The 27,037-nt window shown below is 63.1% G+C and overlaps 1 protein-coding gene across 2 annotated transcripts in view; it reads right to left on the minus strand.

Annotated features, from left to right (window-relative positions):
- Positions 1-27,037, minus strand: part of MAD1L1 (mitotic arrest deficient 1 like 1) — a 147,358-nt gene that overhangs the window by 13,840 nt on the left and 106,481 nt on the right. For both annotated transcript variants that reach the window (XM_070414256.1, XM_070414257.1), the window contains exons 13-16: positions 26,938-26,994; positions 22,588-22,676; positions 13,289-13,379; positions 2,209-2,413 (exon numbers count right to left, since the gene is read on the minus strand). In XM_070414256.1, coding sequence (XP_070270357.1) covers positions 2,209-2,413; positions 13,289-13,379; positions 22,588-22,676; positions 26,938-26,994 — 442 coding nt within the window. The remainder of the gene's footprint in view (positions 1-2,208; positions 2,414-13,288; positions 13,380-22,587; positions 22,677-26,937; positions 26,995-27,037) is intronic.

A 27,037-nucleotide genomic window follows, 5' to 3' on the forward strand; every position in this document is an offset into this window, starting at 1 on the left:
TACATGACACGGCTCCGTTCAGCCCCAATGAGCCCCTAACGGCGGCGCTGTCCTTACTACCTGACGCTGGGACAGACAGTGCAGGGAGCGTGGCCGGACACAGCAGTTACAGCGCCACCCAGGCAGCAAGGCCCTGTCTGGGGGCAGCCGAGGGGGGGCGTGCTCCCCGGCACGAGGGTCAGCCTGAGGCCTGTCGGGGGCACTGCCCACCAACTCTGGTCGAAGGCCCTGGCGCCTCGGCACACACCAGCACCAGCCTGAGGCTGCCTCCCTGCCTGAGCCACAGGGACTCCGCTGACTCAGGGGCAGCGCCTCTCTTCTGCCCGGGGAGACAACGCCTCAGAGCAGCTCCGGGCAGGGGTGGGGAGGGGGGCGTGGGCCTGTGGGACAATGACATGGAGGAGGCAGAGTGTCCCCAGTGGGAGTCTGGGGAAGACACGATAGCCTCGCAGCAGCACGGACCGAGCCGTGGCTGACCACAGGCATCACGAAGAACTGGGAGGAGCAGACTCGTGGGGCCGGGGGTGCAGAGGGACAGTGTGGGTGCTTCCCCGCTCCTGGAGGCCACGGCTCCCGCAGGAAGGCGACTGACCTCGCCCTGGGGCCGGAGTGGACGGGGGAGTGCATTCCGGGTCAAGTGCCTGCAGAGAGGCGCGGCGTGTGCAAGGGCGCAGTCCCCGTGTGCCAGGCGGGAGCAGGTGTGCCCGATCTGCCCGCACCAGGCCCTCCCGGCGTCCTCCTCCCAAGGCAGAACGGGGGGCATCCAGAGGAGCCTGGCACCCACCACGCTCCCCCCTCCCCGGAGGCCCCTCGCATCACTGTGCCAGGCACAGGGACAAGTTCGGGCCCTCACAGTGCTGCTCTGCGAGGTGATGGCTTTGCTGTTAATGCTCCACCTCAGGAACCCGCGGGAGCGCCTGGCCCAGCCCGGGTGCGCGGGAGCCACTCGAGGGCCAGGAGGCAGCCGGAGGCTGAGGTTTCGGGGCCTGGAACGGGTCAGCAACCCCCAGGAAGAGCTGTTCCTGCCTCACGGGAGCGCAAGTTGGGGGGTGCGGCCTGGTCCTGCCCCTGGTGCCCAGAGCGGCTCTGCACCCCGCCGACCTCGCAGGCGGCACTGCCCGCGCCCACCCTCCATCCCCCACCCACTGCTGCTCCACGCCCTGGAACCGTCTGGACATGGACCCTTTATGCACCTGCCACGGTGTCTGCCCTGGCCACCGCAGGCCCAGCTGCTCCCAGCAGCACCCGGCCGCACAGTGGGTGCAGGGCAGGCTGGCCTGGATCCAGAGCGGAGGGTGGACAGTGTCTGGGGTGGGGCACTTGCTGGCAGCTAGAAGCTGGAGCCCTACTCTCCAGGCCAGGTCTCTGGCCACCAGAGAACCCGGTCAGGGGCGGACAATAGCAAGGCCTCTGCAACAGGAGAGGTCAGAGGTCACAGGTCACGGCCCAGGAGCTGGTCCTGCGCTGGAGCCCGGTGTGCTGGAGGCAGACAGAGCCCCATCCATGGGTCTGCTCACAACTCAGAGCAACCGGCAGGAGCCGGCAGAGGCCGGCAGAGGCCACACGGCTCGCCGCTGCCGCCTGGCTGTCCTCACACGCTCCCTCCAGGGCCACGGCTGTTGGGACCCTCCTCACAGGCTGCCTGACCCAGAGGAGGCAGCGCGCCGGGCACCTCCACCTGCCAGGAGGCTGCAGTGCCCGCTGGCCCAGGTCCACGGCACCGTGTGCAGGGCCCCCGGGAGGCCTGGGCCCCCACGGGCCTCCTTCGCGCTGACGGACACGCTTTTCTCCGCACCGGGGACGCTCTGAGACAGGACCTCCGCCCGCGCACTCCGTGAGGCCTGGAGCAGACCCCGTGGTCACGTCCTAGAGGTGACACGCTGTGCCCAGAGGTGGCGCCTGATTGGAGAGGGCAGTGCATGGGGGCGCGGTAGGAAGCGCCGTGTGGCCGCTGTGCGGAGGCCCCGCCGTGGAAGATGCAGACCCGGAGCTGGGTCCGCGTGACGGGCGGCACAGGGACACGGAGAGACGTACTGACTTGTTCTGGGCCTGAGAAGCCTCGGCCAGTGGCTTCTTCATTGCAGCTCTGCAGGCCTGGCCTCCAGACCTCCCTCCGCCCACCCCCCCGCGGCCTGGCTGCCTGCACAGGACAGATGGACAACAGACACCCAAGCTGCCCCCATGGCCGTCAGGCCGGGGTGTGCCTACCTGCCACCTCCTTGGATGAGGGCAGACACACGGCCTCCAGGTCGGCGGGCACGGGGCCGCCCCGCTCCAGGGCACACACCAGCTTCCGCAGCTGCTCACACTCCTCCTGCAGCCGCGCCTGGTCCTGGCGGCGGCTCTGCTGCGCCTCGCGGGCCGGGTTTGCGCTCAGGTGCAGCACTTTGGTCTTGCTCTGGTCGTAGTCGCCCTGCGGGACACAGGGCCGTCAGCACAGCGTCCAGAGAACGCGGGAGAGCAGGCGCTGTCGACGCCAGACCACGAATGTGAGGTCAGGACCCTCTCGTGGGGGGCAGACACTGCGCTGGCCATGTGCGGCCCCTCGGAAATCCACGGTGCCAGCACTGACCTCGGGGGAGACACGAGACAAGACCTCCCCACGCCCCCGGGACAGCGTGGACACTTGGGACCCAAGGCCCTTCTATCAGCTCTGACCACCAGGGGGGCACGGACTGTGGCGGCATCTTCCAATCACTCTACTGCGAACCGTCCAAAACCCGCTTCTGCTCCCCTGCAGGCCACCCCCAGGTCACAGGTCACAGCCAGGAGCTGGTCCCGCCAGAGCCCCGTGTGCAGGAGACGGGTGGAGCCTGAGGATTACGCAGCATCACAGAGAATCACAGAGAACGGAAGACACCGCCGCGCTCCCCTCCACACGCTGCCCTGGTGACGCCCTGCACGGCTGGGCGTGCTGGTGCCAACGCTGATGCGTTTTCCCTGCGGCCCTCGGGCCCTCATTTCGATGACCTTGGCAGTGAAGGCAGCTGCTGGGGTGGGGAGGATGCCCTCTACAGGGATCTGTCTGGTGCTCTCGCCCTGGCTCCCGGGGCTGGGGTGGGGGAGGAGACGTTACGTGAGGGCGCAGCGTCCCTGCCACCGGCGGGGATTCCCCAGAGGCCGCGTCTCCTCCCCAGCTGCCATCCGACGCGGGTACCGAGTGTGGCCTTTAGTTCTGCTCGGGCTCATGGATCAGCTCATCTTGTGCTTGGCGGCAGGAGCGCTTTCCTGCTCCGTGTCCCTCTGACATGCCCGCGTGGCTCACGGTGGGCACGCCCTGGCCGTCAGGCACTAGAAGGCGCTGTGGGCCCATCCCGTGTCTCGGCCCCAGAACCCCAGCGGCCTTGCCTGCCCAGGACCAGCCTCTGGTGGGGGTGGTGCTGTGAGTCCAGGCGCCTGTCTGCCAGGACCGTGTGCCGCGCCTGAGCCTGCACCTGGCCACGCAGGTAGGAACCCCCTGAAAAGGAGGCCACGAGAGGACGTGTCTCCAGCCGCCACGGCCCAGCCGGCAGGTCCCTGTGTTGAAGCTGCGTGAGGCCCAGGAGGCCAGCGGGCCTGCCCACCGGCGGACGGTCTTGGTCTTCGTAACAAAGTGCCAGGTAACCAATGGAGCACCTCCCCTGAGGCCACCAGGCCTCGTAGTCCCACCCACAGGGGCCAGCGCCTTTGGGACTCTCCCAGGTGAGAGCAGGGCGGAAGGGCCCCGATGGGGTGGGCACCGTGCGGTGCCGTTTGCGCAGCTCTCCCGGGAGCCGCGAGCGTGGGCGTGCCTGCTGGGCTGGAGGGCGGGCCATGGCTCTGCTTGCTGAGGTGACGAGGTCACTGACGTGGGCTGAGCCACGACTGTCCCCACAGCTTGGTGACGGGGACGAGGAGCAGACCCCCAGCCCTGCCTGCTGGTCCCCAGGGGAGGGAGCCAGCCTGACCCGCGGCCGCCCGCCATGGCGCAGGGAAGGTGGCGCCAGGAGGAGCGCCGAGGGGGCTGTGCCTTCGAAGACGAGCAGGTGGGAGAGGAGACGGCGGCTCCACTGAGCTCTGCTCTGGACCCAGCTGAGGGGATGGGACAGACAGGGGCTGTAATAACCCGACGGCCTGCCGCCTGGTGTGACCGGCGCAGAGGCTGCCCAGATGCCATGAGCGCCTCAGAGGGAGCGTGCTGACCCCATGGGCGGGGGGCGTGGCTGGTGTCTGCTCAGGAGCACAGTTAACCACAGACCCGCCAGGGGCTGAGCTCCAGGGGCAGGGCCCACGGCGGCCACGGCGGGGCTGCGTGGTGCCAGGGGGAGTGTCAGCCATGCGATTCTGAGGAGACGAGGTGGGGGGTCCCCAAGTCCAGAGCGGGCAAGAGGTTTGCTCAAGAGCACAGGCTGGGTGGGGCGGGGGGGGGGGGGGTTGGCCTGCGCAGGCGGCGTGGGTTTCTCTCTTGGCTCAGGGTCTACCAGGCCCAGGTGAATGGCCGTGCCCCCCCGCGTCCAGGACCCCTGGGAGCACCCGAGACCCGTGGGCCGGGGTGGGGGAGTGGCGGCACCGCCCTAACGTGCTCGTGGCCTAAGTGCCTGTGCTCGCTGGCCTGCTTCCCTCGGCAAGGGAGAGGCTGGTGAACCTGATCTTCGAGGACGTGGCGCGGACAAACCCCGTGAGGACGGACCTGCTGGGAGCGGCCAGCCACCCAGCGCCAGGCAAGGAAACGCTGCCCCCTGGCTGTGCCCCGGGGGAGGGCGCCTGCCGCCCCAGCCCGCTGTGCATACTAAGAGACCCTGCTGGAGAGAGAGAGACGCGCGGAGAATGAAGAAGCACGGTTACAGAGCGGCCGTCCTCATGCATATTCATCAGTCACCGGCTCAGGCCTCAATCAGCCTCTCCAGGATGAAGTGGGGGGAGTGTGGGAGCCTCCAGATGGGTGTGCAGCCCTCCCAGCCCGCCATGCTGACCTCGTCCCGCCACCCCTGCCTGGGAGGTGGCCAGCAGGGGTCCCAGGGCGCACTGCTGCCTGATGTGGACTGTGCTCCCCGCACACGGACCAGGCCTGCTCTACGCAACGGCAGCTACGCTTACCTTCCGTCCCGAGGAGGCTCGGACGGCAGGCGCGTGTCCCGTCTGAAAGCGGAAGCCGCCTGTCAGCGCGTCGCCTATGCCGACTGGGGGAGCCCAGAGCCAGGCAGGACCCTCCATCTGTCGGGCATGCCCTCAACTCCAGAGCCTTCTGGCCATCGGAACGCCACGTGCGCCTAGGACCAACCTTCCCATTTGGGATGCAGGGGCGCAGGCCTGCTCCCCGGGGCAGGAGGGGCAGCAGCTGGACCCACACAGCGGCCGGTTGCTGCCGGGAGCGGCCCACAGATGGGGCTGCATCGGTGGCAGCTTGGGCCAAGCTCAGGGTGGGAGCACAACCGAGGGGGGTGGGCGGGGTGTGGCCCCTGATGACTAAGATGAACTCTGGCTCAGCTGCCAGTGCCCACGCGTGTCCACAGGGCAGCAGCCACACCGGGACTTGGGCCCCGTGTGCTGGAGGGGGAACGGGCACACCGCCTGCGCCGTCCTGAGCAGGGAGGCCGCTGTCACTGTCTGTCCCCGCCCGTCACCCCACAATGGCATGCCGCCCCGCGCATTGGCTGCCTTGCCGCCCCAGCTGCCCGCAGTGGAGCCAGATGCCAGCGCAGCCTCACCCACTGCCTGGGCTGGCGAGCGCTGGTGGTCAGCGGGGCACCTGGTTGGCCGAGGGCAGTGAGAGGGCCAAGTGGACAGGAGAGCAGCCCCCAGCGCCTGGCTGCCCTGTCCACTCACCACAGACACCTCGCGCAGGGACATCGCGCACTCACACCGCTGTGCAGCCAGCCCACCATCATCTCCAGAATGTCCCCTCTTCCCCAACGGGCTGTCACTCCTCCTTCCATCTGGCCCCGCCCTCCACTTCCAGCCTGTGAACGTGGCTCCTCCAGGCCCTCCCTCGAGGGGAGCCAGACAGTGTGTGTCCCTGGTGGCTGATCCACTGAGCAGTGTCCTGAGGCCCGTCCGGATTTTACATCCGTTTCCTTCCTTTTGAGGCCGAGTCACGTCCACTGTTGGGATGGGCCTCACCGCTCATCTGCTGGGTGGACGCGGGGCAGCGCCGCCTGCCGGCTGCGGGTGGGGGTGCGGGCAGCTGTTTGAGCCCTGCCCCCAGCCCCAGCAGTGGGGTGCTGGTCACGTGCCTCAAACAGCTTTCAGTCAGCCCACACCTGCGGTGGCCATGGGGCCTCAGAGACAGCGCTCTCAGCATTTGTGTTCTGTCCACAGAACCTCTTTCTACGGGAGAAGCTGTGGTCAGAACGCCCGGGACCTGCTGGGAGCCCCGAGCACCCGCTCCGAGCCGGGGGGCGGACCAGGAGCTCGGTCCTGCCAGGCGCTGCTTCCTCCCCCGGGTGCTCCTGGTGGACGTGCCATCGCTGTCCGAGCCCGTTCCTCGTCTCCCACAGAACACAAGCTCATGCAGGCTGGGCCCTGGTGCTCTCACCCTCCACTGCACCCCATTAGTGCGGTGCTGCCCAGGGGAGCCTGTTCATGGTGGGCTGCTCACCGAAGGGCAGGGCTGGCGGGCACGGTCCGGGCACCCCTGCAGGGACCGGGAGAGCTGTGCCCCAGGGTCCTTGCCTAGAAATGACCATGGCACACTATTTTTCACCACGTCTAACATCTCGGTTTGTGGCGTGCCGAGTCCCTGACTGTTCCATCTAAACGCTCCGCGAGGGCCACATGCAGACAAGCAGGCGCCACAGCCGCGTCTAAGTGCCGAGGCCGGTGCGGCGGTGCGGGAGGCCGTGTGGACGCCCAGGCATGGGGAGCAGCACCCGTGGCCGGCGGTGGCACTGCTCTGTGCCTCGTGCTTTCTGGGTCTGAGTCCAGCCAGCGGCAGAGGGGCTGCACTGTCCCCCGAGAGTCGAGGGGAAAGACCCCAAGAGCCGCTCAGTGGTCCCTGGGAATGCCTTGCAGTTTCATCTGCAAATGGGGGGCTGGGCCAGTGGCGGGGTCTGAGGCCACGAGGAGGCCGCTGGCACTGGCGCTGGCCCAGGAGACGAGCCGGGCTTAATATGCAGGACACGTCACTCTCCTCATCAAAAATCAGAAGAAATCAGCGCCCGTGGAAACGTCTCCACACAGACGCACCTCAGCGCGCTGGCTGGTTCAGTCCCGGCGTCAATAAACATGAGCTGCCTGCGCCAGGGGAGGGGGTTCAGGCCTTTCCTTCATTAGCGTCCTGTCTCACATCCCACATTCAGGAGGCAGGTCTGGGGAGCCGGCAGGCCGGGGGACAGACAGGCCGGGGGACAGACAGGCCGGGGAGCAGGCAGGCCGGGGGAGCAGGCAGGCCAGGGAGCCGGCAGGCCGGGGGACAGACAGGCCAGGGGACAGCCAGGCCGGGGAGCAGGCAGGCCGGGGGACAGACAGGCCAGGGGACAGACAGGCCAGGGGACAGACAGGCCGGGGGACAGACAGGCCAGGGGACAGAGGCCAGGGAGCAGACAGGCCAGGGGACAGACAGGCCAGGGAGCAGACAGGCCGGGGGACATACAGGCCAGGGGACATACAGGCCAGGGGACAGACAGGCCAGGGGACAGACAGGCCGGGGAGCAGGCAGGCCGGGGGACAGACAGGCCGGGGAGCAGGCAGGCCAGGGAGCAGACAGGCCAGGGGACAGACAGGCCGGGGAGCAGGCAGGCCAGGGAGCAGGGCCCTAAGAAGCCAGGCCTGGGCACCAGGAGGTAGGTTACCAACCCTGCATGTGGAGCCCAGAATCTACGTGTGAATACAGGGCCATGGGACTGCAGACGGGCACGCGTGTGACCTGTCCCAGTGGCACCCAGGGTCTCAGCACGCGGGCGGGCAGAGCAAACATCCAGGGTGTCTGTCTCCTGACGCCCATTTTCACGTTTCATGAAATCGAGCAAAACTAAAAGCTGAGGGGCTAGATATGCTGATGCTGAGGCCCAGACGAGAGTCAAGAGCTGCGGGGAGCCCTGCAGAGTCCTGGGGGCGGACGAGAGATATCGGACACGGAGCACTGCAGGCACCAATCAGAACCACCCAGAACAGGGCCGCACGGAGACACGAACGAAGGGAAGACAAAACAGACCCAGAGACACACAGTCTTTCCTCAGAGGTTTGGGTGACCAGGAAGAGTCTTCACAAACAGATGGAGACCATTCTCACTCTACACAGCAGAGCGACAAGCAGGTTCCCCATCAGTCACAGACTGGGATGTAGAAAAGGAAGAAAAACTGCCTTGGTAAGAAAATACCTTAAGCAAAGTCAAAAGATAAGCAATAAACTGGGAAAACATACTCACAACTTAAAATAAAAGGAGCCCAACTCCTTAATATACAAAGAGCTGTAAGAAATCAACAAGAAGGCCAGTAGTCGGCTTGAAAAATAGAGCACGACTATTCACACATACAAACATACTAAAAAGTCCTTCCTCTCGTCTATACTAATAAAAGGGTAATATGCTAATTAGACCAGATCGACCGGACGTCTTCCGGATGTCCTTCTGGACAAAGCAATGGTAGCAGGGGCCGAGGCAGAGGCGGTTAGGGGCAATCAGGCCAGCAGGGGAGAGCAGTTAGGGGCATCAGGCAGGTAGGCAGGCAGAGGCAGTTAGAGGCAATCAGGCAGGCAGGCGAGCGGTCCGGATTGTGGGAGGGATGTCTGACTGGCGGTTTAGGCCCAATCCCGCACGGCAGTCGGACATCCCCCGAGGGGTCCTGGATTGGAGAGGGTACAGGCAGGGCTGAGGAACCCCCCTCCCCCGTGCACAAATTTAGTGCCCCGGGCCTCTAGCGTATAATAAAGGAACAGAGGTTAGAACTACGTTGAACCTTATCACCTACTGGACCAGAAAAACCTAAAAGCCTGAGGGCACTGTTGGCAAGGGCAGGGCACAGCGCCCTCACGGCTGCTGGCACACACTGTCCTGCAGGGTGGGAGGGGCACAGTGATGCTGTGAGAACCCGCACCTGTCAGCCACCTGCAGGTGCCCTTCGGCCCGCTGCCCCTCTTCCGGAAGTTACGCCACGCACTCGCACACTGGAAACGCCACATCTCGGACACGCAGCAGCCGTGTCTGTGATTTCAGAGAAGGAGGTGGCAGCTGCACTCCCACTAACGGCAGCAGCTGATCAGATGAGGGCGTGCCCCACAGGAACCCCACGGACTGATGGAAAGGCCGCCTAGAGCAGCAAGTGACCAGGAGGAGGTGCAGGACGGTCTGGAGCCAGGTTTTCCTCCGAGTTAAAGGCGGTGAGCAGTCAGGATGTGCCAGGAAAGAAAAGAACCACCAGTTCCCTCCAAGCAAATCCATGGGAACCACCAGAGCCAACAGGGGATCTGAGAAGCAGAGGTGAGGGTGCTTGGGCTCAGGGCTCCTGGCAGGTGGGGGCGGATGGGAACAGGTGGGGGCGGATGGGGGCAGGTGGGGGCGGATGGGGCAGGTGGGGGTGGATGGGGGCGAGTGGGGGTGGATGGGGCAGGTGGGAGCAGGTGGTGGTGGGAGAGCTGGTGTTGGCGGCAGGTGGGGGCGGATGGGGGCAGGTGGTGGTGGGAGAGCTGGTGTTGGGGGCAGGTGGGGGCGGATGGGGGCAGGTGGTAGTGGGAGAGCTGGTGTTGGGGGTAGGTGGGGGCGGATGGGGCAGGTGGGGGCGGGTGGGGGTGAGTGGGAATAGGTAGGGGCGGGTGGGGGCTGGTGGGAGCAGGTGGTGGTGGGAGAGTTGGTGTTGGGGGCAGGTGGGGGCGGATGGGGGCGAGTGGGAATAGATAGGAGCGGGTGGGGGCAGGTGGGGGCGGGTGGGGCAGGTGGGAGCGGATGGGGGTGAGTGGGAATAGGTAGGGGCGGGTGGGGGCAGGTGGTGGTGGGAGAGCTGGTGTTGGGGGCAGGTGGGGGTGGATGGGGGCAGGTGGGGGCGGATGGGGGCGAGTGGGAATAGGTAGGAGCGGGTGGGGGTGGGTGGGGGCAGGTGGTGGTGGGAGAGCTGGTGTTCAAGGGCTGACAAGTTTGCCCCTGGGGCGGCGGCTGTGTGGCGGAGCAGTGGGGGCTGGGGCCTCAGAGCATGGATGGGGAGAGGGCACTGAGGGGAGAGGAGCAGCGAAGCTCGCCCCCCCCATATTCATATTCAGAGGGAAGAGGCGGAGGTGGAGTCTGTGATTAGACGGCGCTTCCTGCTGGTGACGCAGGGGCAGGAGTGGGCCCGGCACTGAGCTTTCTGCTCACAGGGAAGCCAGCAATTTTCTACCCACTCCATTCCCCCCAAAGTTGCATTTATGTGAAAGGTTGCGGGGCTGCAGTCTGAGCCCCTTCCTGAGCGCCCAGCAGGCCGGCTGGGGTGGGCGGGCCTCCACGGGACGGCGGCCACGCAGGCTCCCACACCCACCACCCACCTCCTGCCCAGCAGCGTGGCTGGCAGCTCTGGGGCCAGGCTGGGCTCAACCTCGGGATGAATTCTGCTTAATTACACGCGTGCTGACAGGGCAGGCTACAGATGTTTGCAATTTGCTTTAAAATGCATCAAAAAAGTTAAAGAGGATGCGTGGATGGGTGGAGGAAAGAAGTGGATGGAGGAGAGGGGGACAGGGAGAGTGGGGAGAAAGGGGGATAGGAGAGAGGGGGATGGGGTAGAGGTGAGGAGAGAGATGGGGAGAGAGGGGGATGGGGAGAGGTGAGGAGAGAGGTGGGGAGGGACGGGACGGATGGGAGGGACGGGACGGATGGGAGAGACGGGGCTGGGAGAGGTGGAGGAGTCACAAAGCGGCCACAGGGAACGTCTGTGATGGGTCGGATGGTGGGAAAACGGGTTCCTGTGAAACTTTCAGCTTTGCTGGCGTGAGAATGTTCAGGAGCCGCTGGGGAGACCCACCCGCTACACATGGGCCCCGGCCCTGGCACAGCACTGAGCGCCCTCGCGAGGGGGGGGGGCGCCTGGCCCTAGGCCCTGACACCTCAGGAGCTCCCGGGGCTTGTGGCCTGGACGGTCCTCGATCGTGGCCCATAAGAAACACCAATGTGGGGAACACCTACGTCACCCTCCCGGTAGGAGGCAGCTTGGCTGGGGGCTGTCGCTTGTGCTCCAAACACCGGGCATGAGTCCCTCCTGGGCTGGTCGCAGCCATTCCCTTGGTTCTGGGAATCCGAGGCCGGTCACCCTCCAAGCCACTGGCCAAGACACTGAGCCAGAGGACAGGCCCGGGGAAGGTGGGGTGGGGGTGGGCGGGGCACAGGCACACGCTCCCCACTGTTCCCTCCGTTCACACAGTCTGCTCCCCGAGCCCGGCTGCAGGCATAGCGAGGACCCCACTGCCTCCGGCCCCCGGCCCCTGCTCATGTGCCTTTATTTGAGGGATGTTCAAACCCCATTCTGCCTCTAAAAAGGGGTGTCTGAGCCCTGGCTGGTGTGGCTCAGTGGGTAGAGTGTCGGCCTGCACACTGAGGGTCCCAGGTTTGATTCCCAGTCAGGGCACATGACAAGGTTGCGGGCTTGATCCCCAGTGTGGGGCGTGCAGGAGGCAGCCTATCAGTGATTCTCTCTCATCACTGATGTTTCTCTCTCTCTCTCCTTCTCCCTTCCTCTCTGACGTCAATAAAAATACATTTAAAGAAATAAATAAATAAAAGGGGTGTCTTAGTCAATGGAGTGTTGGCTAACTGTGGGCCTCAGCCTCCCCACCTCTAAATGGGGTCCCCGAGTTCCCTGTCTTTCTGAGGGCTCCTGGGAGGCTCTACTCGAGCCACGTCAGAAGGGCACACAGGTCACCCCAGGGAGCCAGCACCTCAGGAGGCTGCACCGCAGGCGCCCGGAGGCCCCAGGCCCGGAGCAGGCCCGCGTGAGCACCCGCTCCCCCCGCCCAGCTGGGAGCTGAATCCCAGAAGCTCCGGGCACAGGCTCCCAATTACGGCAGCCGCAGCTGAGCTTCATCAATCTTCCTTGAAGCGGCCCAACCCCAAGACTCCTCCGGAGGGAGGGGGAGGGGCTGGCACAGGACCCTCAGCAGCAGGCCGACACACGCCAGGAGGGCTGAACGCTGCGGGCCCCTCCCCACCTCTCCACCTGGCTCCCCGGCCACAGCCATGGCCGAGCTGCAGCTGTGCAGCCGGGGCAGAGGGCGAGGGGCTCCCGCGTGCAGAGCGCGGCCAGGCCACCTGGAGGGCGTTGTGCTCTCCTGCCGCCCCCCAGGCCCGGGCAGAGGTGAGGTCTCGTCCTCTTGATGGAAAAGGCAGAAGCGGCAACAGACGACGTGAGCGTTTACCGAGCATCTACTGTGTGCCGGGCGGGGTGGGCAGGTGTGGCCTGTCTCCCTCGCAGCCACGTGTGGCGTCACTTCCCCGACTTCATAAAGGACACACTGGGGGCTCAGAGGGCAAAGCCCTGGCACCAGCAGCTGGGGGCCGAGTCCAGCTCACACCTGCGGCCTCAGAGGCTGGACCCGCCATGAAACCTCTCTCCACCCGCCGGCACTCTGCACGCCATCCCCGCCACCTGGACCCGTCCCTGAGCCCGACGTGAAGTTTCTTGTCCTCCTGCCACCGGAAAGACCGCGTCCACCTGAGTGCTGGCCTCTGCCCCTCTGCCCTGCGCAGCCCCCTGCCCGTGGGCGCCCGCGTCCGGAGCAGGAAAAAGAACGACTTTCGCGGGGTTCACTGAGGGCAGATGGGGGAGGCCCGGAGCCATCAGCGACCTCAGGCTGCAGGATGAAAACGCCAGAACGCGTCCCCAGGCACCTCTGACAGCGCCGCTGCCCCCGGGCTCCACCTGCCAGCAGCCGGCTCTCCACGAGGCCGCGGCCCAGTGACTGGTCTGAGCTGACAGGCTGGGCGCTGCGCACAGCCCGGCCACGCTCACTGCGCCTGGCTCCCTCACAGCTGTCACCTCCGCGTCTCCAGGAATTGGCAATAAGAACGGGATGGGTTTGCCTCGAGTAGGCGTCAAGATAAAAATCGAGGGCCTGCCCAGACCTGGGTGGGGGTAGCTGCAGGCCTCCTGCCACAGGACAATGGACACAGGAGGACAGACAAAAGCAGCGCAAGTGCACGGTGTGAACAGCAGGCCAACCTCCCCACTGCCGGGGGCGGGGCTTGGACCAGCCACAACATGACCCCTCCCGCGGCGGCGCTGACACACAGACAAGCCCTCGTGGGCAGGTGTCCTCTCGGGGTCTGGGACACCTGCTCCTCGTGAGTGGGTGGTGCGTGCGCGGGAGCAGGTCTGAGCCAGAGGAGGGGATGTGGGAGCATGGACACGGGAGGGCCCAGCTCCGACGGGCTCACCTGCAGGGTGAGGTGCTCCAGCTGCTCCTCCAGCCTCCGCTTGTCCTCCTCCAGGCGGCTGCGCTCCCCTTCCAGCTCCTCCACCTTCATCCTGCGGAGAGAGGCCGTGACACCATCGCCCTCGGGGGAGAGCGGTCACGAGAGAGGCCCCAGTTCTGTTCCCAAATACACATGCGTGACTGACGTCCACAGAGGCCGTTAAAAGCCCTGTAAGAGGCCCAGGCAGAGGCTGGCGGTTCCTCCTCGGCCTCTGTTCCGATGGAGAAGCCCTGATGGGGAGGGAGTCCCGGGGATCACACTGGACCGAGGGGGACAGTGGAGTCCAGGGGAGAGGACCTGCAGAGGACACTGTCCCAGAAACGACGAGGCGGCGTGACGAGGAGCGCGAGAGCACCACGTGGGATGAGCAGCAGAGACAGGCTCTGGGGGCGGTGGGGCGTGCCCTCCCTCTGGGCCCGGAGACCAGCAGAGGCGCCCGTGCGGGGTGGGGTCCCCTCCAGGAGGCCCCCTCCCTCGGGCACGCTGTGCCTCTGAGTCCCTTGGGAAAACAGGGCATTAGGATTCTGAAGGCTCGTGAGTGAATGTCCTCGAGGGCTGGATTCAAACCGACGTCTGTCGGCTGCAGACGCTGAATAAAATGGCACAGTCTGCCCTGTGTGCGAGCAAACCCGGCGAACCACCCCGTCCGCGCCTCTCACACGGGCGCATTCCTGCCTGTCCTCCTCCTCAGGCACCTGGCACCTGGTCGAAGGAGAGGGGAAGAGAATGGCTAAAAGAGAGCGCGCGCTCATGTGTGAGTGTGCATGCTCCCATGTGCCTGAACACATGTACACGTGTATGGATGTGCATGTGTGCGCACATATACAAAGTGAGTGTGTATGTGCATACATGTATGATTACACGTGCATGCTTGTGTGTGCATGTAGACATGAGTGTGTGCACATGTGAGTGTGCTGTGAGAGGTTGTGTGTGTGTGTGCACGAGTGTGCGTGCACATGTGAGTGTGCTGTGAGAGGTTGCGTGTATGTGAGTGTATGTGCACGTGAATGTGCGCACATGTGAGTGTGCTGTGAGAGGTTGCGTGTGAGTGTATGTGCACGTGAATGTGCGCACATGTGAGTGTGCTGTGAGAGGTTGCGTGTGAGTGTATGTGCACGTGAATGTGTGCACGTGTGTGTAGAAATCCGCTGGGAGAGGGGGTGCTCTCTTGCCTAAAGCATCTGTAAGGAACATGCTACAAGCGGCACCCTGAGAGAAGAGCGGCTGGGGGACAGGTGCCGTGGGAGCGGCCTGGGGCTGGAGCGAGGTAGCGCAGGCCCATCTCCCAAGGGTCCTGGATCCCCCCACCTCACCCCCCCACGCCTGCGGGCTGCCCGCGCTCAGAGCTCGGCCGTGCCACGCTGTCACCCTGGTGCCTCCGTCCTCTCGTCCGCCCTGTGTGTCCCGCACCGAGCATGGCGGGCTCGCTGCAGACACCGGTGGCCACGGCCTTAAACGACATCGACGCCCTCGGCAGGGACTGGTGTGGGAGGTGACCCCAGCCCGGGCCCTCACAGGAGGGTCCTGCGGGGACCGCATGCCTGCCCCTCACCCTGGGCTGAAGCCCTGACCCAGGTGCGGTCCGGCCGGCGTTTGGAAGGTAACCGTTCGGCGAGGTCCTGAGGGTGGGGCCCGGGCGCGCTGGGAGGCGGGGCTCAGAGGGAAGAGTGTGTTTCTGGCAACGGGAGGGAGGGCTGGGAAAGCATGGTGGCGGACGTGGCTGGCTGTGCTCGGGCGCAGCGGACGCCTATGTGCGAGGAGGCTGAGCAGGTGCTGAAGAGCACTGGCCCCGCCGCTGACAGTAAATGCGAGACGCAGGAGACGGACCGAGGAGGGACCTGGGGGTCTGGTGTGACAAGAAGGCACTCACACGGGGTCGCCTCTGCCCCCCAGACCCTCGGTGTCGCCGGAGACAGCAGGCCGGCAAACGGGCCAGCGCTACGGTGTCGGGAGACAGACTGAGGGGCACAGGGCACCAGACGCAGAGACGAGGCACAGGGGCCCCTGGTGCCCTGGGCCGGCTGTGCCGGGTGAACAAGCAAGCCTGCAGGTGACTCAGACACCCAATGCCGGGGGTGCCCGTCCCGTGAGGCGTGACCCGAGAGAGGGAAGACGATGCAGGGAGCTCCGCACCACGTCTGCAGCTTTTCTGCTCTGGGCAGGGGCTGCGTCAGGACCACACAGGCGGCTGCAGAGCCGTCAGACCTGCCCCAGAGGGTGTGACCCACGCGCAGGGGGAGCGCACAGCCCAGCCCCACGGCAGCTGCTCCTCACAGCCGAGCTTCCCGGACACGGAGGGAGAGGGACGCTCCGAGTCCCCGGGAGGCTGCACGACGCTGACAGGAACCAGACAAGGCAGCGCGATAACAGAGAACCGCGGCCCGACATCCTCGCGAACGGGCAGAGTCAACAAGACATCGGCCGCTGAGTCCCTGATACACACGAAGAACAATACATCACCCCAGGAGGGTTTACCTCGGGTTGTCAGCTATTCAGCTCCGACAAATACACCACCGTCGCTGACCGTACGGCAAGTCTAAAGGGAAAACACAGGACCTATCACTCAAGTCAAGGAAAAGCAGGACCTGAGAAAATCCAACCTGCGTTCATGATCAAGGAGAGGAGATGGGAACCTGTACATCTCGACCCAGCCGCCCGGCACACCTCCCGCAAGCATCACGCTCAGGGGACTCCTGCGTGGCCCCCACCAGGCACCTGGCCGAGCCCGCCCCGCCCCTGCATCCCACGCCGAGGTCATCACCAGCGCAGGGCGCCCCCCTTGGAGAACAAAACATAAGCCTGACCAAGTTTATAGACAACAGAGTATCTACTTGGAAAACTGCAAGGAATCAACCAAAAATAAAGACTAAAAACCCTCAGAAAACTGGGTAACGTTGCAGGATACAAGGTGAACAACTGAAAAAAACAATTCCTGCCCGGCCGGCGTGGCTCAGTGGTTAAGCGTCGACCTATGAACCAGGAGGTCACAGTTCGATTCCTGGTCAGGGCACGTGCCCGGGTTGCAGGCTCGATCCCCAGTGTGGGGCGTACAGGAGGCAGCTGATCAATGATTCTCTCTCATCATTGATGTTTCTCTCTTCCTTTCCCTCTCCCTCTTTGAAGTCAATAAAAATATATTTAAAAAAACAAATAAAAAAATGAAAAACCAAATCCCTTCTATGTAATGATGAGGTGCAATGGTGAACCACAACGAAGCAGCCTTACGGTGGGTGCAAGACACCCTGAGGGATGATTCTGCCAAGCGACAGGGCTGCACTTGGGCTGCTCCCAGATCTTTGTGATTGTAAATTGTGCTGCTGTGAACACAGGGGTGCAGACATCCTTTCTGATTGGTGTTTCAGGGTTCGTAGGATATATGCCTAGAATTGGGATCACTGGGTCAAATGGCAGTTCCATATTTAATTTTTGGAGGAAACTCCACACTGTTCTCCACAGTGGCTGCAGTCTGCATTCCCACCAGCAGTGCACGAGGGTGCCTTTCTCCACATCCTCGCCAGCACTTGTCATTTGTTGATTTGTGGATGACAGCCATTCTGACAGGTGTGAGATGGTACCGCATTGTCATTTTGATTTGCATCTCTCAGACGATCAGTGACTTTGAGCATTTTTTTCATGTCTCTTGGCTTTAGTATGTTTTCTTTGGAAAAGTGTCTATTTAGGTCCTTTTTCTGTCTTCCTTTTGTTAAGTTGTATGAGTTCCTTATATATTTTGGATATTAACCCTTTATCAGGTGTATCATTGCCAAATATGTTCTCCCATGCAGTGGGCTCCCTTTTCATTCTGTTGATGGTTTCCTTTGCTGTGCAGAAGCTTTTTATTTTGATGTAGTCCCATTTGTTTATCTTCTCCTTAGTTCCCTTTGCCCTGGGAGATGTGTCTGTAAACATACTGCTACGAGAGATGTCTGAGATTTTGCTGCCTATGGTTTCTTCTAGGATTTTTATGGTTTCATGACTTACATTTAAGTCTTTTATGCATTTTGAGTTTATTCTTGTGGATGGTGTAAGTTGTTGGTCTAGTTTCATTTTTTTGCATGTATCTCTCCAATTTTCCCAACACCATTTATTGAAGAGACTGTCTTGACTCCATTGTATGCTCTGGCCTCCTTTGTCAAATATTAATTGAGCGTAATGGCTTGGGTCCATTTCTGGGGTCTCTGTTCTGCTCCACTGATCTACGTGCCTGTTCTTGTGCTGTACCGGGCTGTTTGGAGTACGGTGCTTTGCAGTACAGCTGAAATCTGGTGCTGTGATTCCTCCAATCCCTTCTAAATAATCATCAGGTGCAACAGTAAACCACAACGAAGCAGCCTTACAGTGGACACAAGATGACACAGAGGGACGAATCTGCCCAAACAGCAGGGCCCGTGCCTGAGTGAAACGCCGAGGAGAAATCAGGCCTGAGCAAGGGAGGGTCACGTGTGTGGAGTGGGACCCCAGGGATGCAGCTCCTCCTGACGGCGGCCAGGTCACCACAGCCGGCACCCCAACATTCACAGGGGAGCCAGGAGGAGGAGCACGGCCCAGCAGCCTGAGGAGCAGGAATGGAACCGGAGGAATCACACTGATGGGTCCTGGAACTGATCACAGGCCGCAGAGATGGAGACAGTGGTGAGGGGAGGAGCCCTGGTCAAGACAGCCAATCAGAGCCCGGAACAGGAACATGGCGACTCACTGTGACAAGGGCATGGGGTCAGGGAGGACACAGCCTTTACCCACCTGGTGCTGAGGCACCCAACACCTTCAGGCGAAAAACAAAACAACATGAACCATGACCTAAGCCTCACATCTCACACAAAACGTACCTGAACGTGGATTTGAGATTTATTACTTTTTTAGTAATTCTTTATTGTTGAAAAGATTACATATGTCCCCCTTTTTCTCCCTCCAGCCCTCCCCTGCCGCCCCCTCTCCCCCAGGCCTTCACCACCCTATTGTCTGTGTCCATGGGTGATGCATATACACAAAGTCTTTGGTGGATCACTTCCCATCCCACCCCCACCCCCGCCTTCCCTCTGAGATCCCGCACTCCATTCCCTGCTTCCATGTCTCTGCAGCCACTCTGTTCATCAGTTTATTTTGTTAATTGGATTCCACATGTGAGTGAGATCATGTGACACTTGTCTTTCTCTGACTGACTTACTTCACTTAGTGTGATGCTCTCCAGGTCCCTCCATGCCATCTCAAGGGTAAGAGATTCTTCTTTCTCAAAATTGCTGCAACTATTCAGGCTCTTTTTTGATTCCATATAAATTTTTGGAGTATTTGTTCTAAGTCTGTGAAATATGCTGTTGATATTTTAATAGGGATTGCATCAAATCTGTCGATTGCCTTGGGTAGTATGGACATTTTAATGATGTTGATTCTACCAATCCATGAACACGGGATAGTCTTCCACTTGTGTAGATCTTCTTCTATCTCTTTTTTCAATGACCTGTAGTTTTCTGAGTAAAAGTCTTCTGCCTCCTTGGTTAAGTTCATTCCTAACTTAATTTTTTTGTTGCAGTGGTAAATGGGACTGTTTGTTTAGTTTCTCTTTCTGAGAATTCATTATTGGTGTATAAAAAAGCCACTGATTTTTGGGTGTTGATTTTGTATCCTGCTACATTGCCAAATTCATTTCTTAAATCTAGTAGTTTTTTTGGTGGAGTCTTTAGGGTTTTCTATGTACAATATCATGTGAATAATGAGAGTTTTACTTCCTCCTTTCCAATTTGAATGCCTTTTATTTCTTCTTCTTGTTGGATCAGAGACTTAAATGTAAAATGTGAAACTATAAAACGTCCAGAAAAAACAGAAGTGAAAATCTTTGAAACTTAGGGTCAGGCCAGGAGTTTTCGGAGTCGGCATCTAAAAAAAGGTGTTCCGTTGAAGTGATTAATTGGACTTTACCAAAATTGGGAACTTCTGTTGTATTAAAGACACTGATAAGAGGAAGACAAGCTAGGGACTGAGGGCCAATATGTGCTGACCAGACTGGCAAATGGAAATGCCAAGAACATAAAGAACTTGCCAAAGTCAAAAAGAAGGAGCGGGTGACAGATCTGAACGGCCGCAGAGGACCGAGCTGCCAGCAGAGTCCAGCATCGGCAGCCACGGGAAATAGGTGATGCCAAGACAAGGCTGGGCACACCCAGTGCTGACACGGAGACACAGAGGAACCCAAACCTCTCGGTCTCACCCCACCTGCCTCCCTAAGCTCCACACAGGCTTATGCGTGGCCTCAGAGTGGCACCCGGCCCTCCCCGAGCGTGGGCGCTGAAGCCACGCAGCCGGCTCCACGTCACAGCCGCTCCAGGCACAGCGCCCACAGCCAGCAGAGTCCTCAGCAGGCGGGCGGTCCCCGCAGGCCCGCGCTTCCTCTGTGGACTGAGCACGTCCGAGACCTCACAGGTGCTAAGCCGGGTGAGCCCAGGTGAGGAGCCGCCGCCCACTGTCCTGTCGGCCCCAATGGCTCTCCGTGGGAAAGGCGAATCTCCCCTAGGCCAGCTCCTCAGCCCTGCGCTCGGCTCTGCCGGTGACCAACGGTCGTGGTTTCCTTGATCTGACAGCACGACGTCCCTCCATCCCCGAAGGACACTTCCTCGCCCGCCGCTGACAGCTCCCCCCCTTGGAACCTGGTGCGTGCGCGGCATCCCGGCCTCCTGGCTGCGGATGAGCCGTGGTCGCTGTCATCGCGCTGCTCCCTCGCTCCTGTCAGATGCTCCCTGCGTCTCTGACTCAGGGACTGACTGGCAGGGGCCATGGGTGGTTTTCTAGGGTGGGCTCACCCACACTCGGCACTGGGGTGTGCCCGCCCACCTCCCCTCTCCCACCGGGACTCCACCTGGAAGGCCGCCTGGCTGTCCCTAGGACCTGCGGCTCCGTCCTCGCTGCTCCTTCCCGGTCGGCCTCCCCTCCGACAGTGACTGCTCCTGACCTGCCCGAGTCACGCCTCTGCCCTGGGACCTGCTGCTGAGCCAGCCAGCGCCTCCTGCCCCGGTCACTGTACCGTCCAGGTCTGCACTTTGTTTGATCCTTGAAAAACATTTTCTATTCTTTTGTTGAGGGTTACACTCTCTCATTTGTTGACAAGGATACATACTTTACTGCAGCCATTTCACACCGGCTCTAGCGTCCTGGTCGGGTAACGGTGCCAGTGACGGCTGTCCTGGCTCTCAGCCGTGACTCCTGGCGCTGGGCACGAGGAGAGGCTGTGTGTCCCGCGCACTCTGGGCCCCACACTGTGAGGCCTGCGTCCCCGTGCCTCCCGGCCGGCGGCCCCTCTCAGGCGGGGCTGTACCTGAGCCTGTGGCTCCTGGCAGAGGGACGAGGGTCGGCAGAGCCCAGCTAGGGTTGTCAGCGCGTCAACCCGCTTGTTAAAGCGCAGCCACAGCTCGAGACTTGGAGGGCAGCTCCCGGCAGCAGGACCGGGAGCCCGTCAGCGCCAGCTGAGGCCTCGGTGCTGCCATGAAGTCTTCGAGTCCCCGCTTGTCCCTAAAGGAGCGGTTTCGTCTGTACGTAGTTTTACATGTGCCTGGGACAGACCCATGCACTTAGTAAGTTATACAGCCAACGTGCTTTCTACACAGATCCATGTGCATGCGTGTGTATGTGTATGCGTGTGTGTGCACATGTGTGTGTGTGTGTGCACGACAATGGTACCACCTGTGTGTCCTTCCAGAACCTCTCCCCACACGAGGCGGCAGCAGCAGGAGGGAGGGGTGGCACGAAGACCCGAAGCCCCCACACAGCATGGGGGGGGGGATGGAGCAGGTAGGCTGGGCTGTGGGGCACCCTCCTCAGGGTGTGTCAGTGGCCCTCCCCCAGCCCGCCCCCCAAAACCAGAAAGGCTGCCTCTCATGCCCCGTGTGGCTTTGCGGGAAAGACACAGCACACCGCCTAGACTGGCCCGAGGGCGCTGGGCCCACAGCCATCGTCACACTGGCGACAGGGGACACGGAGGCACAAGGACACGGCTGGGCATTTTCCGTGATGGGCGGGGCAGCCGCCCGAGAGTCTGGCCCAGAGCGGGGACACTGTGCAGAAGGTGCTGGAAGCTGGGGCACCTGGCGGTTTTGGATAAGACAGATGTGGAGACATAACGGGGCGCAGGGGTGAACCCTGGCCAGGGAGGAGGGGCCACTGCACGCCCTGCCTGGCCCGGGGTCCTGTCCCTGTGCTGGGGCCCCTCCCAGAGCCTGTCCTCAGCCTGCTGCCAGGGCTCAGGGGAACCCCGAACGGGGCGGCGGGCATGCAGTCAGACCCACTCCAGCCCCCCAAGAGCAGCTCCTCCTGTCGGAGCGTGTCCACAGACGGCGACCTGATTTCTGTTAAGGAGCCAGTCGCTTCCCACAGCTGATTCCGCTCCTAGCGCGTCAGGATGTTGATGATAAAGCCTTTATCTTAGATTTTACAAAATAAGTAAAAATGCCTGAGTCCAAAGCGTGCCAGCCCACACACGCTGGACGCATGCCTGGCCGCGCTCAGGTCCGCCAGACGCCACTGTCTGAGAGTGGGCAGAGGTGGCGGCACGGGCCCCGGCTCCCAGGCGGCTCCTGGGAGGAGGCACCACCCCTGCCAACTGGGGCTGGGGGTTGAACCTGAAGCTGAGGCCGTGCCTGTGACTGGTAAGCGGACCTATGACCCTTTGGGCTGAGGGCTGGCGCTCTAACCATTGAGCACTGGCCAGGGCTGCGCTTACTCTTCACCCTGCACCCAGAGAGTCTGGGGGACAAGTGTCCACTTGCCCATCGGCCACTGGGGACTCAAGGAGCTGGGAGCAGGTGGTCAGCACGGCCTCCGGAGGACCTTCCTAAGGACAAGCTGCGGGTCCAGGTGGGGAAGGGGCTGGGAAAGGACTGCGGCGCCTCCTCCCAACAGCGCAGGCGCCGGGGGGGGGCCAGGGAACCGGACAGTGTCCATGGCCACGCATAGGGGAGCCACCTCGCAGGAGGAAGTGTCCAGGCGGGCTGCTGCTCTGCGAGCAATTGTCCCTGGAACCGGGAGCGAACACCTGCCGCCCTGGAGGCCGCACGAGGCAGAGGGCTCTGCTGGCCACAGACAGGCCCCGGGGCACTGTGGCAGGAGCCCAGCTCTCTGAGCCCCGGGGACACCGAGACGCTGGCCAGCGCCAGCCTGCAGAAGGACGGGAAAGGCCCGCCGTGGGCCGTCTGTGCAGAGGAGCTGAGCGTAGGGCAGGGGCTGGAGAAGACAGTGTCCCCGGAAGGTGGGCCGGGGAGCGGGCGGGTGGGATGTACCTGAGCTCGCTCGCCTCCTCCCGGGACAGCAGGACGCTCTGCTCGGCGGGGCCCGCCTGGGCCTGCAGCACCTTCAGCTCCATCTCCAGCTGCGGGAAACAGCGCAGGGTCAGCCGGGAGCGCGGGAGTCCCTCCAGACAGAGGCTCTGCACACATTTACCTCCTAGCCACCCACTGAAGAAGCTCCGTAAACACGTATGTACCAGGAGGAAGCCTGGGAGGGTGTGCAGAGGCTGCTGGGAGCTGAGCATGAGGACGGTTCGGTGGGCGACTGGGTGAGCAGCTGGGTCATGGGAATGGGGCAGGGGGTGCCCTCAGCCAGGCCCGCTGGAGCAGAGCCCCCGGCCATGTGCGCTGGCTCACGTGCTGTCAGCCAGCGCAGGGTGACAGGAAGACAAATGCACTAACCCTGCAGCCTGCAACGACCCGTTCACACTTCACCGAGAAAAATCCGCATGGAATTGCTTTAAAAACAACACAGGACTAACTGATTGCATCTTCTGAGAGAGCCCGCTAAACGCCCGAAGCCGGGAGCCCTGTCCCAGGACCATCCTCCTCCCAGTGAAAGGACGGCGCCCGCCAGGCACAAAGCGGCCGGGACGGGAGCGGCCGGGCCCTGGGCCTGCTGCTGGCAGAGCCCTTTTCCTTCCGAATCGCATCTCCAGGAGAGAGGGCCTGGCCCGCACATGTCCCATCTCCAAAGCGAATGCACAGATTGACATTCCTTCCTCGGCGCCTCTCCTAAGTGAAGAGCACAATTACCCGCAGTGCCTGCTCCAGGCGAATCGAGTGCCAGGGGAGTGGCTGCTGCTGAGACCACGGCCCGGGAGCTGCTGGCCGCTGCATGACACGGGAAGGAGGGCCTCCCGGGCCCCAGGAGCGCCAGGCGAGTGAGCCCTCAGCACCCGAAGGCCCTGGGCCAGCGGCTCATCCTCAGCCACTGAGGCCCCCGCTCCTGCTCCTGCTCTGCAGGGAGACACTGGTCACAGCGTGGAGGGGCACAGCGCCCGGCACAGCCCAGCCCTCGGCAGCTGGGAGCGTCCTCCTGCCTGTGAAGGGGGCACCCACCTGCTTCCCACAGGAGCCGGAGGGTTAACCCAGGGCTCCAGGCACCTTCAAGAGGCGCTGCCTGGGGGGCGGGCGGGCACAGCTCTGTGAAAGCCCTGAGAGGGAAGGCCCAAGAGCTGAGCACTAACGGGAGTCTCCCCGGCCACAGGGCTTGCCCGGGTTTCGGGATGAGGTTTGGTGGGTGAGGCCGGTGGGGCCTGTGCTGCAGGAGGTGGCAGATCTGAAAGTTCCTGCTACAGAAACGGCCTCCTCCAGGTTCCTCGGGCGAGGGGCCTCTGCTGGGTCTCAGGGAAACACAGCCCCGTGTGTCTGGGCACAGTGGGTACAGGGGGCACAGGGAAGCCCAGTCACATTGGGCAGGAGACGTGGTGCCGCAGCGGCCAGGTCCCCTCGCAGGGAGCGAGCATGGGGCAGACCCGGGCTTCCGAGTGTCAAGGGGGTTCCACGCCCCACAGCCGCCGTGAGGCAGGGGCCTGGACAGGATGGCCGGCTGGTGAGGACTCGGACCTGATCCGGAAGTGGCAGCGTGGCTCCCGGCACAGGGAGCCTGGGGCTGAGCGCTGAGGCCGGGAGTGTGAACGGGAGAAGTGCCAGGACTGAGCACGGCCAGGACCAGGGCGGCCGCGGGTCCCCGGCTGGAACTCCTCCCATCAACGTGGAGGTGAGCCCGCCAACCTGCACGTGGTGCTGTCCCAGAGGCGGCATTTGGGACAGTCTGAGTGCCACCTTCCTGGCGCCCTGCGGGCCCAGGGCGGGTGTGGAGCTGCAGCCAGGGAAAGGCAGCGCAGGCACCTGACACCGGGAAGCACCAGCCTGGGCCTGACAAGGAACGTGCGAGGGACGTGACCGAGGCCAGTGAAGGACTCGCCACCTGGATCTCGGAGGGAGGGACTCACCGGCCGCCCCTCCCCGCCCCGCCCCCAGGCTGACCCCGCAGGGCTCCCCTGGCGGCCAGGAGCAGGCCCACGGGACCACTGAGGAAAACGGGGCTCAAGGAAGAGGACGGCTTCCTTGCAGGCGCCGTGAGGGGTCAGGGCGTCTTAAATCAGAAAGCGAGTGGCTACTCTCCTCCCGGAGGCACACACAGCCTCAGAGGATGTTTGTACTTGACTTCTCCAGCCGCGGACAGGCCGGGGCAGCGCTCCCTGCGATGGCCGCTCCTTAGAGAGAAGGTGGGTGCGCTGCGCTGATGAAGCGGCAGGGCTTGCTGACGAATGGCAGCCACACTGCGCGCCTGTCACTGTGGTGAGCTGAGATGTCCAGGTTTCTCCTCCCCTCCTCTCCTGAACCTGCGCAGGGAGGCTGCCACTGGAATGGGGGGCCAGCCCCAGAGCCAGGCCGGTGGCTCTCGGCTCCTCCCACACAGGTCACAGTGGAGAAGAAACTGCCCCTAAGCCAGGGGGAGGCATGGCCCTGGGGTGCCGCTCCCTGCAGAGCCGACAGCTCTGTCACCCCAGACCCCACCCTGCCCGCCTGGCCTGGCCTTTAGCTCCACGAAGCCCGGATGGATGAGGGCGGTGCAGGGAGCAGAGGCCCCGGCCCCCGAGCGCGAGCGCCCGCCTGCACACTCGGGGGACCGCACTCCTCCTCTTCCCTTTACCCGGGAAGGAGGAGATGTGAACAGCGTGAACCAGGCTGCAGATGAGGCCACCAGAGGCTGAGCTTACCCCTGAGGGACAGCTGCGCCCAGACCTAAGGCAGTGCGAGGGAGCCAACGCAGGGCCCCCACGTGCCCTCCTGCCCGCTCTGCAGCTCCACAGGGACAGGCCCGTCTCACCTGAAGCTGCGCGGAGCACCCGGCAGGCTGGGTGCCAGGCCACAGTGGCGCTCACCTCGGCCGCCCTCAGAGTCCCCGGGAGAAAGGGTCCCTGCCAGCGCCCACACGCGTTCTAACTTGTCTGGAGGGACCAGGCATCAGTGTTTTAGTCCTGGGGGCTTCACCAGGGATAGACTGTGCGGTCAAAGTGAGACCCACACAGGCCGCATGCAGCTGTCCTGCAGCCCCTCGTCCCGGGGCCGATGGCATGGCCCCTGCAGCCCAGGCCAGAGCACTGCTTTCGGGCCCCCGACTCCGCCACCCCCCCAGGCCCAAGTCGGTGCCGGAGCTGCCTGACGGGGCTCAGCCTCAGGCTCTGCCTCCTCGGCCGTGAGGCTCCAAGGACACGAGGACACGGATGCTCCGCTGGCCTTGACTCCGGTTGCAGCCTGGCCCCCCATGTCCACAGCATCTCAGACCCAATGTTTCCCTCCAAACTTGCCCTCCCCAAGCTTCCCTGACCCCTGACCCTGATGTCACCCCTGACCCCGGGCCCTCTACCTTCAGTGTGACCACTCCCCAGCACTGCCCGGCCACCCCTCATCTTCCCCTGCCAGGCCCTGCACACAGCCACCCTTGGGCTCCAGGGCTATGCCAGCCCGCAGTCCTGTCCCCTCCTCCAGGGCCCCTCATGGTGGCTGATTCCAGGCCCTCCCAGCCCTACCCTGCAGTGGGGGCAACAGCGGTGGCAACAGCAAGGACACGACGGATATGCAAATTCAAGGACATGTCACTTCAACAGAGGGCACCCTGCTCAAGGTCAGGGAGCTGACGGAAGGAGGCGAAGATGCAGGAGCAGAGCTCTGGCCCGTGACGCGGTCCCAGGCCGCCCAGTGCCAGCAGCAGCCTCGCCCTCACCCAGCCAGCTGGCCTGGGGCAGAGCAGCCCACACACGCAGACATCCCGTGGCCGCCCTGTCCTGAGACCAGGCCGAGGGCCGGGCAGCAGGAAGGGGCTCGCAGCCTGCACAGGACAGACACGCTCACGCAGCAAAGCCCCCACCCCCCTTCCCGGGGTGGGGAGACACCTGCCTCGCCTGCACACCTGTGCCCCCACTGGGCTCTCGGGGAGGCGGGGCCCATGTCCTCTGGGCAGGGAAGCCGCAGGCTGCAGGGAGGTCCTGGCTCAGCCTGGACAGCGTGGGCAGCACCTGGGCTGAAGGCACAGGCCCTGGGGCAGGGCATGACCTTGGCAGGAAGCAGTCCCTGCTCCCAGTCCTCACACTGAGGCAGCTAGTCTGTCTCTGGGAGCCAGGACTCGGCTTCTAAACCTCGTGCCCTCTGCTCCTAAACCTCGTGCCCTCTGCTCCCACCGCATTTCTGATGACAAGAAGGGAGGTGGCGGCCAGGGCCCACGCGGGCCTGCAGGACACGTCATGAGGGGACGAGAACGCCCTGGGCCGGGTCAAGGCATCCGCCCTGCCTCCCTCTGGCACAGAGACCCCGCAGGGCGTGGCCTGGACTCACCATGTCCGCTCTCTGCTTCTGGCTGCCCAGCTCCTCCAGCGCTTGTGACAGCTGAGCCTTCAAGACAAGACAGAAAGCGCAGTTAGTGGGCCCCCCATCT

Source organism: Myotis yumanensis, unplaced genomic scaffold (genome assembly GCF_028538775.1).
Source record: "Myotis yumanensis isolate MYYU_CA2020_CCGP unplaced genomic scaffold, mMyoYum1.0.hap1 SCAF_5, whole genome shotgun sequence".
Lineage (NCBI taxonomy): Eukaryota > Metazoa > Chordata > Mammalia > Chiroptera > Vespertilionidae > Myotis > Myotis yumanensis.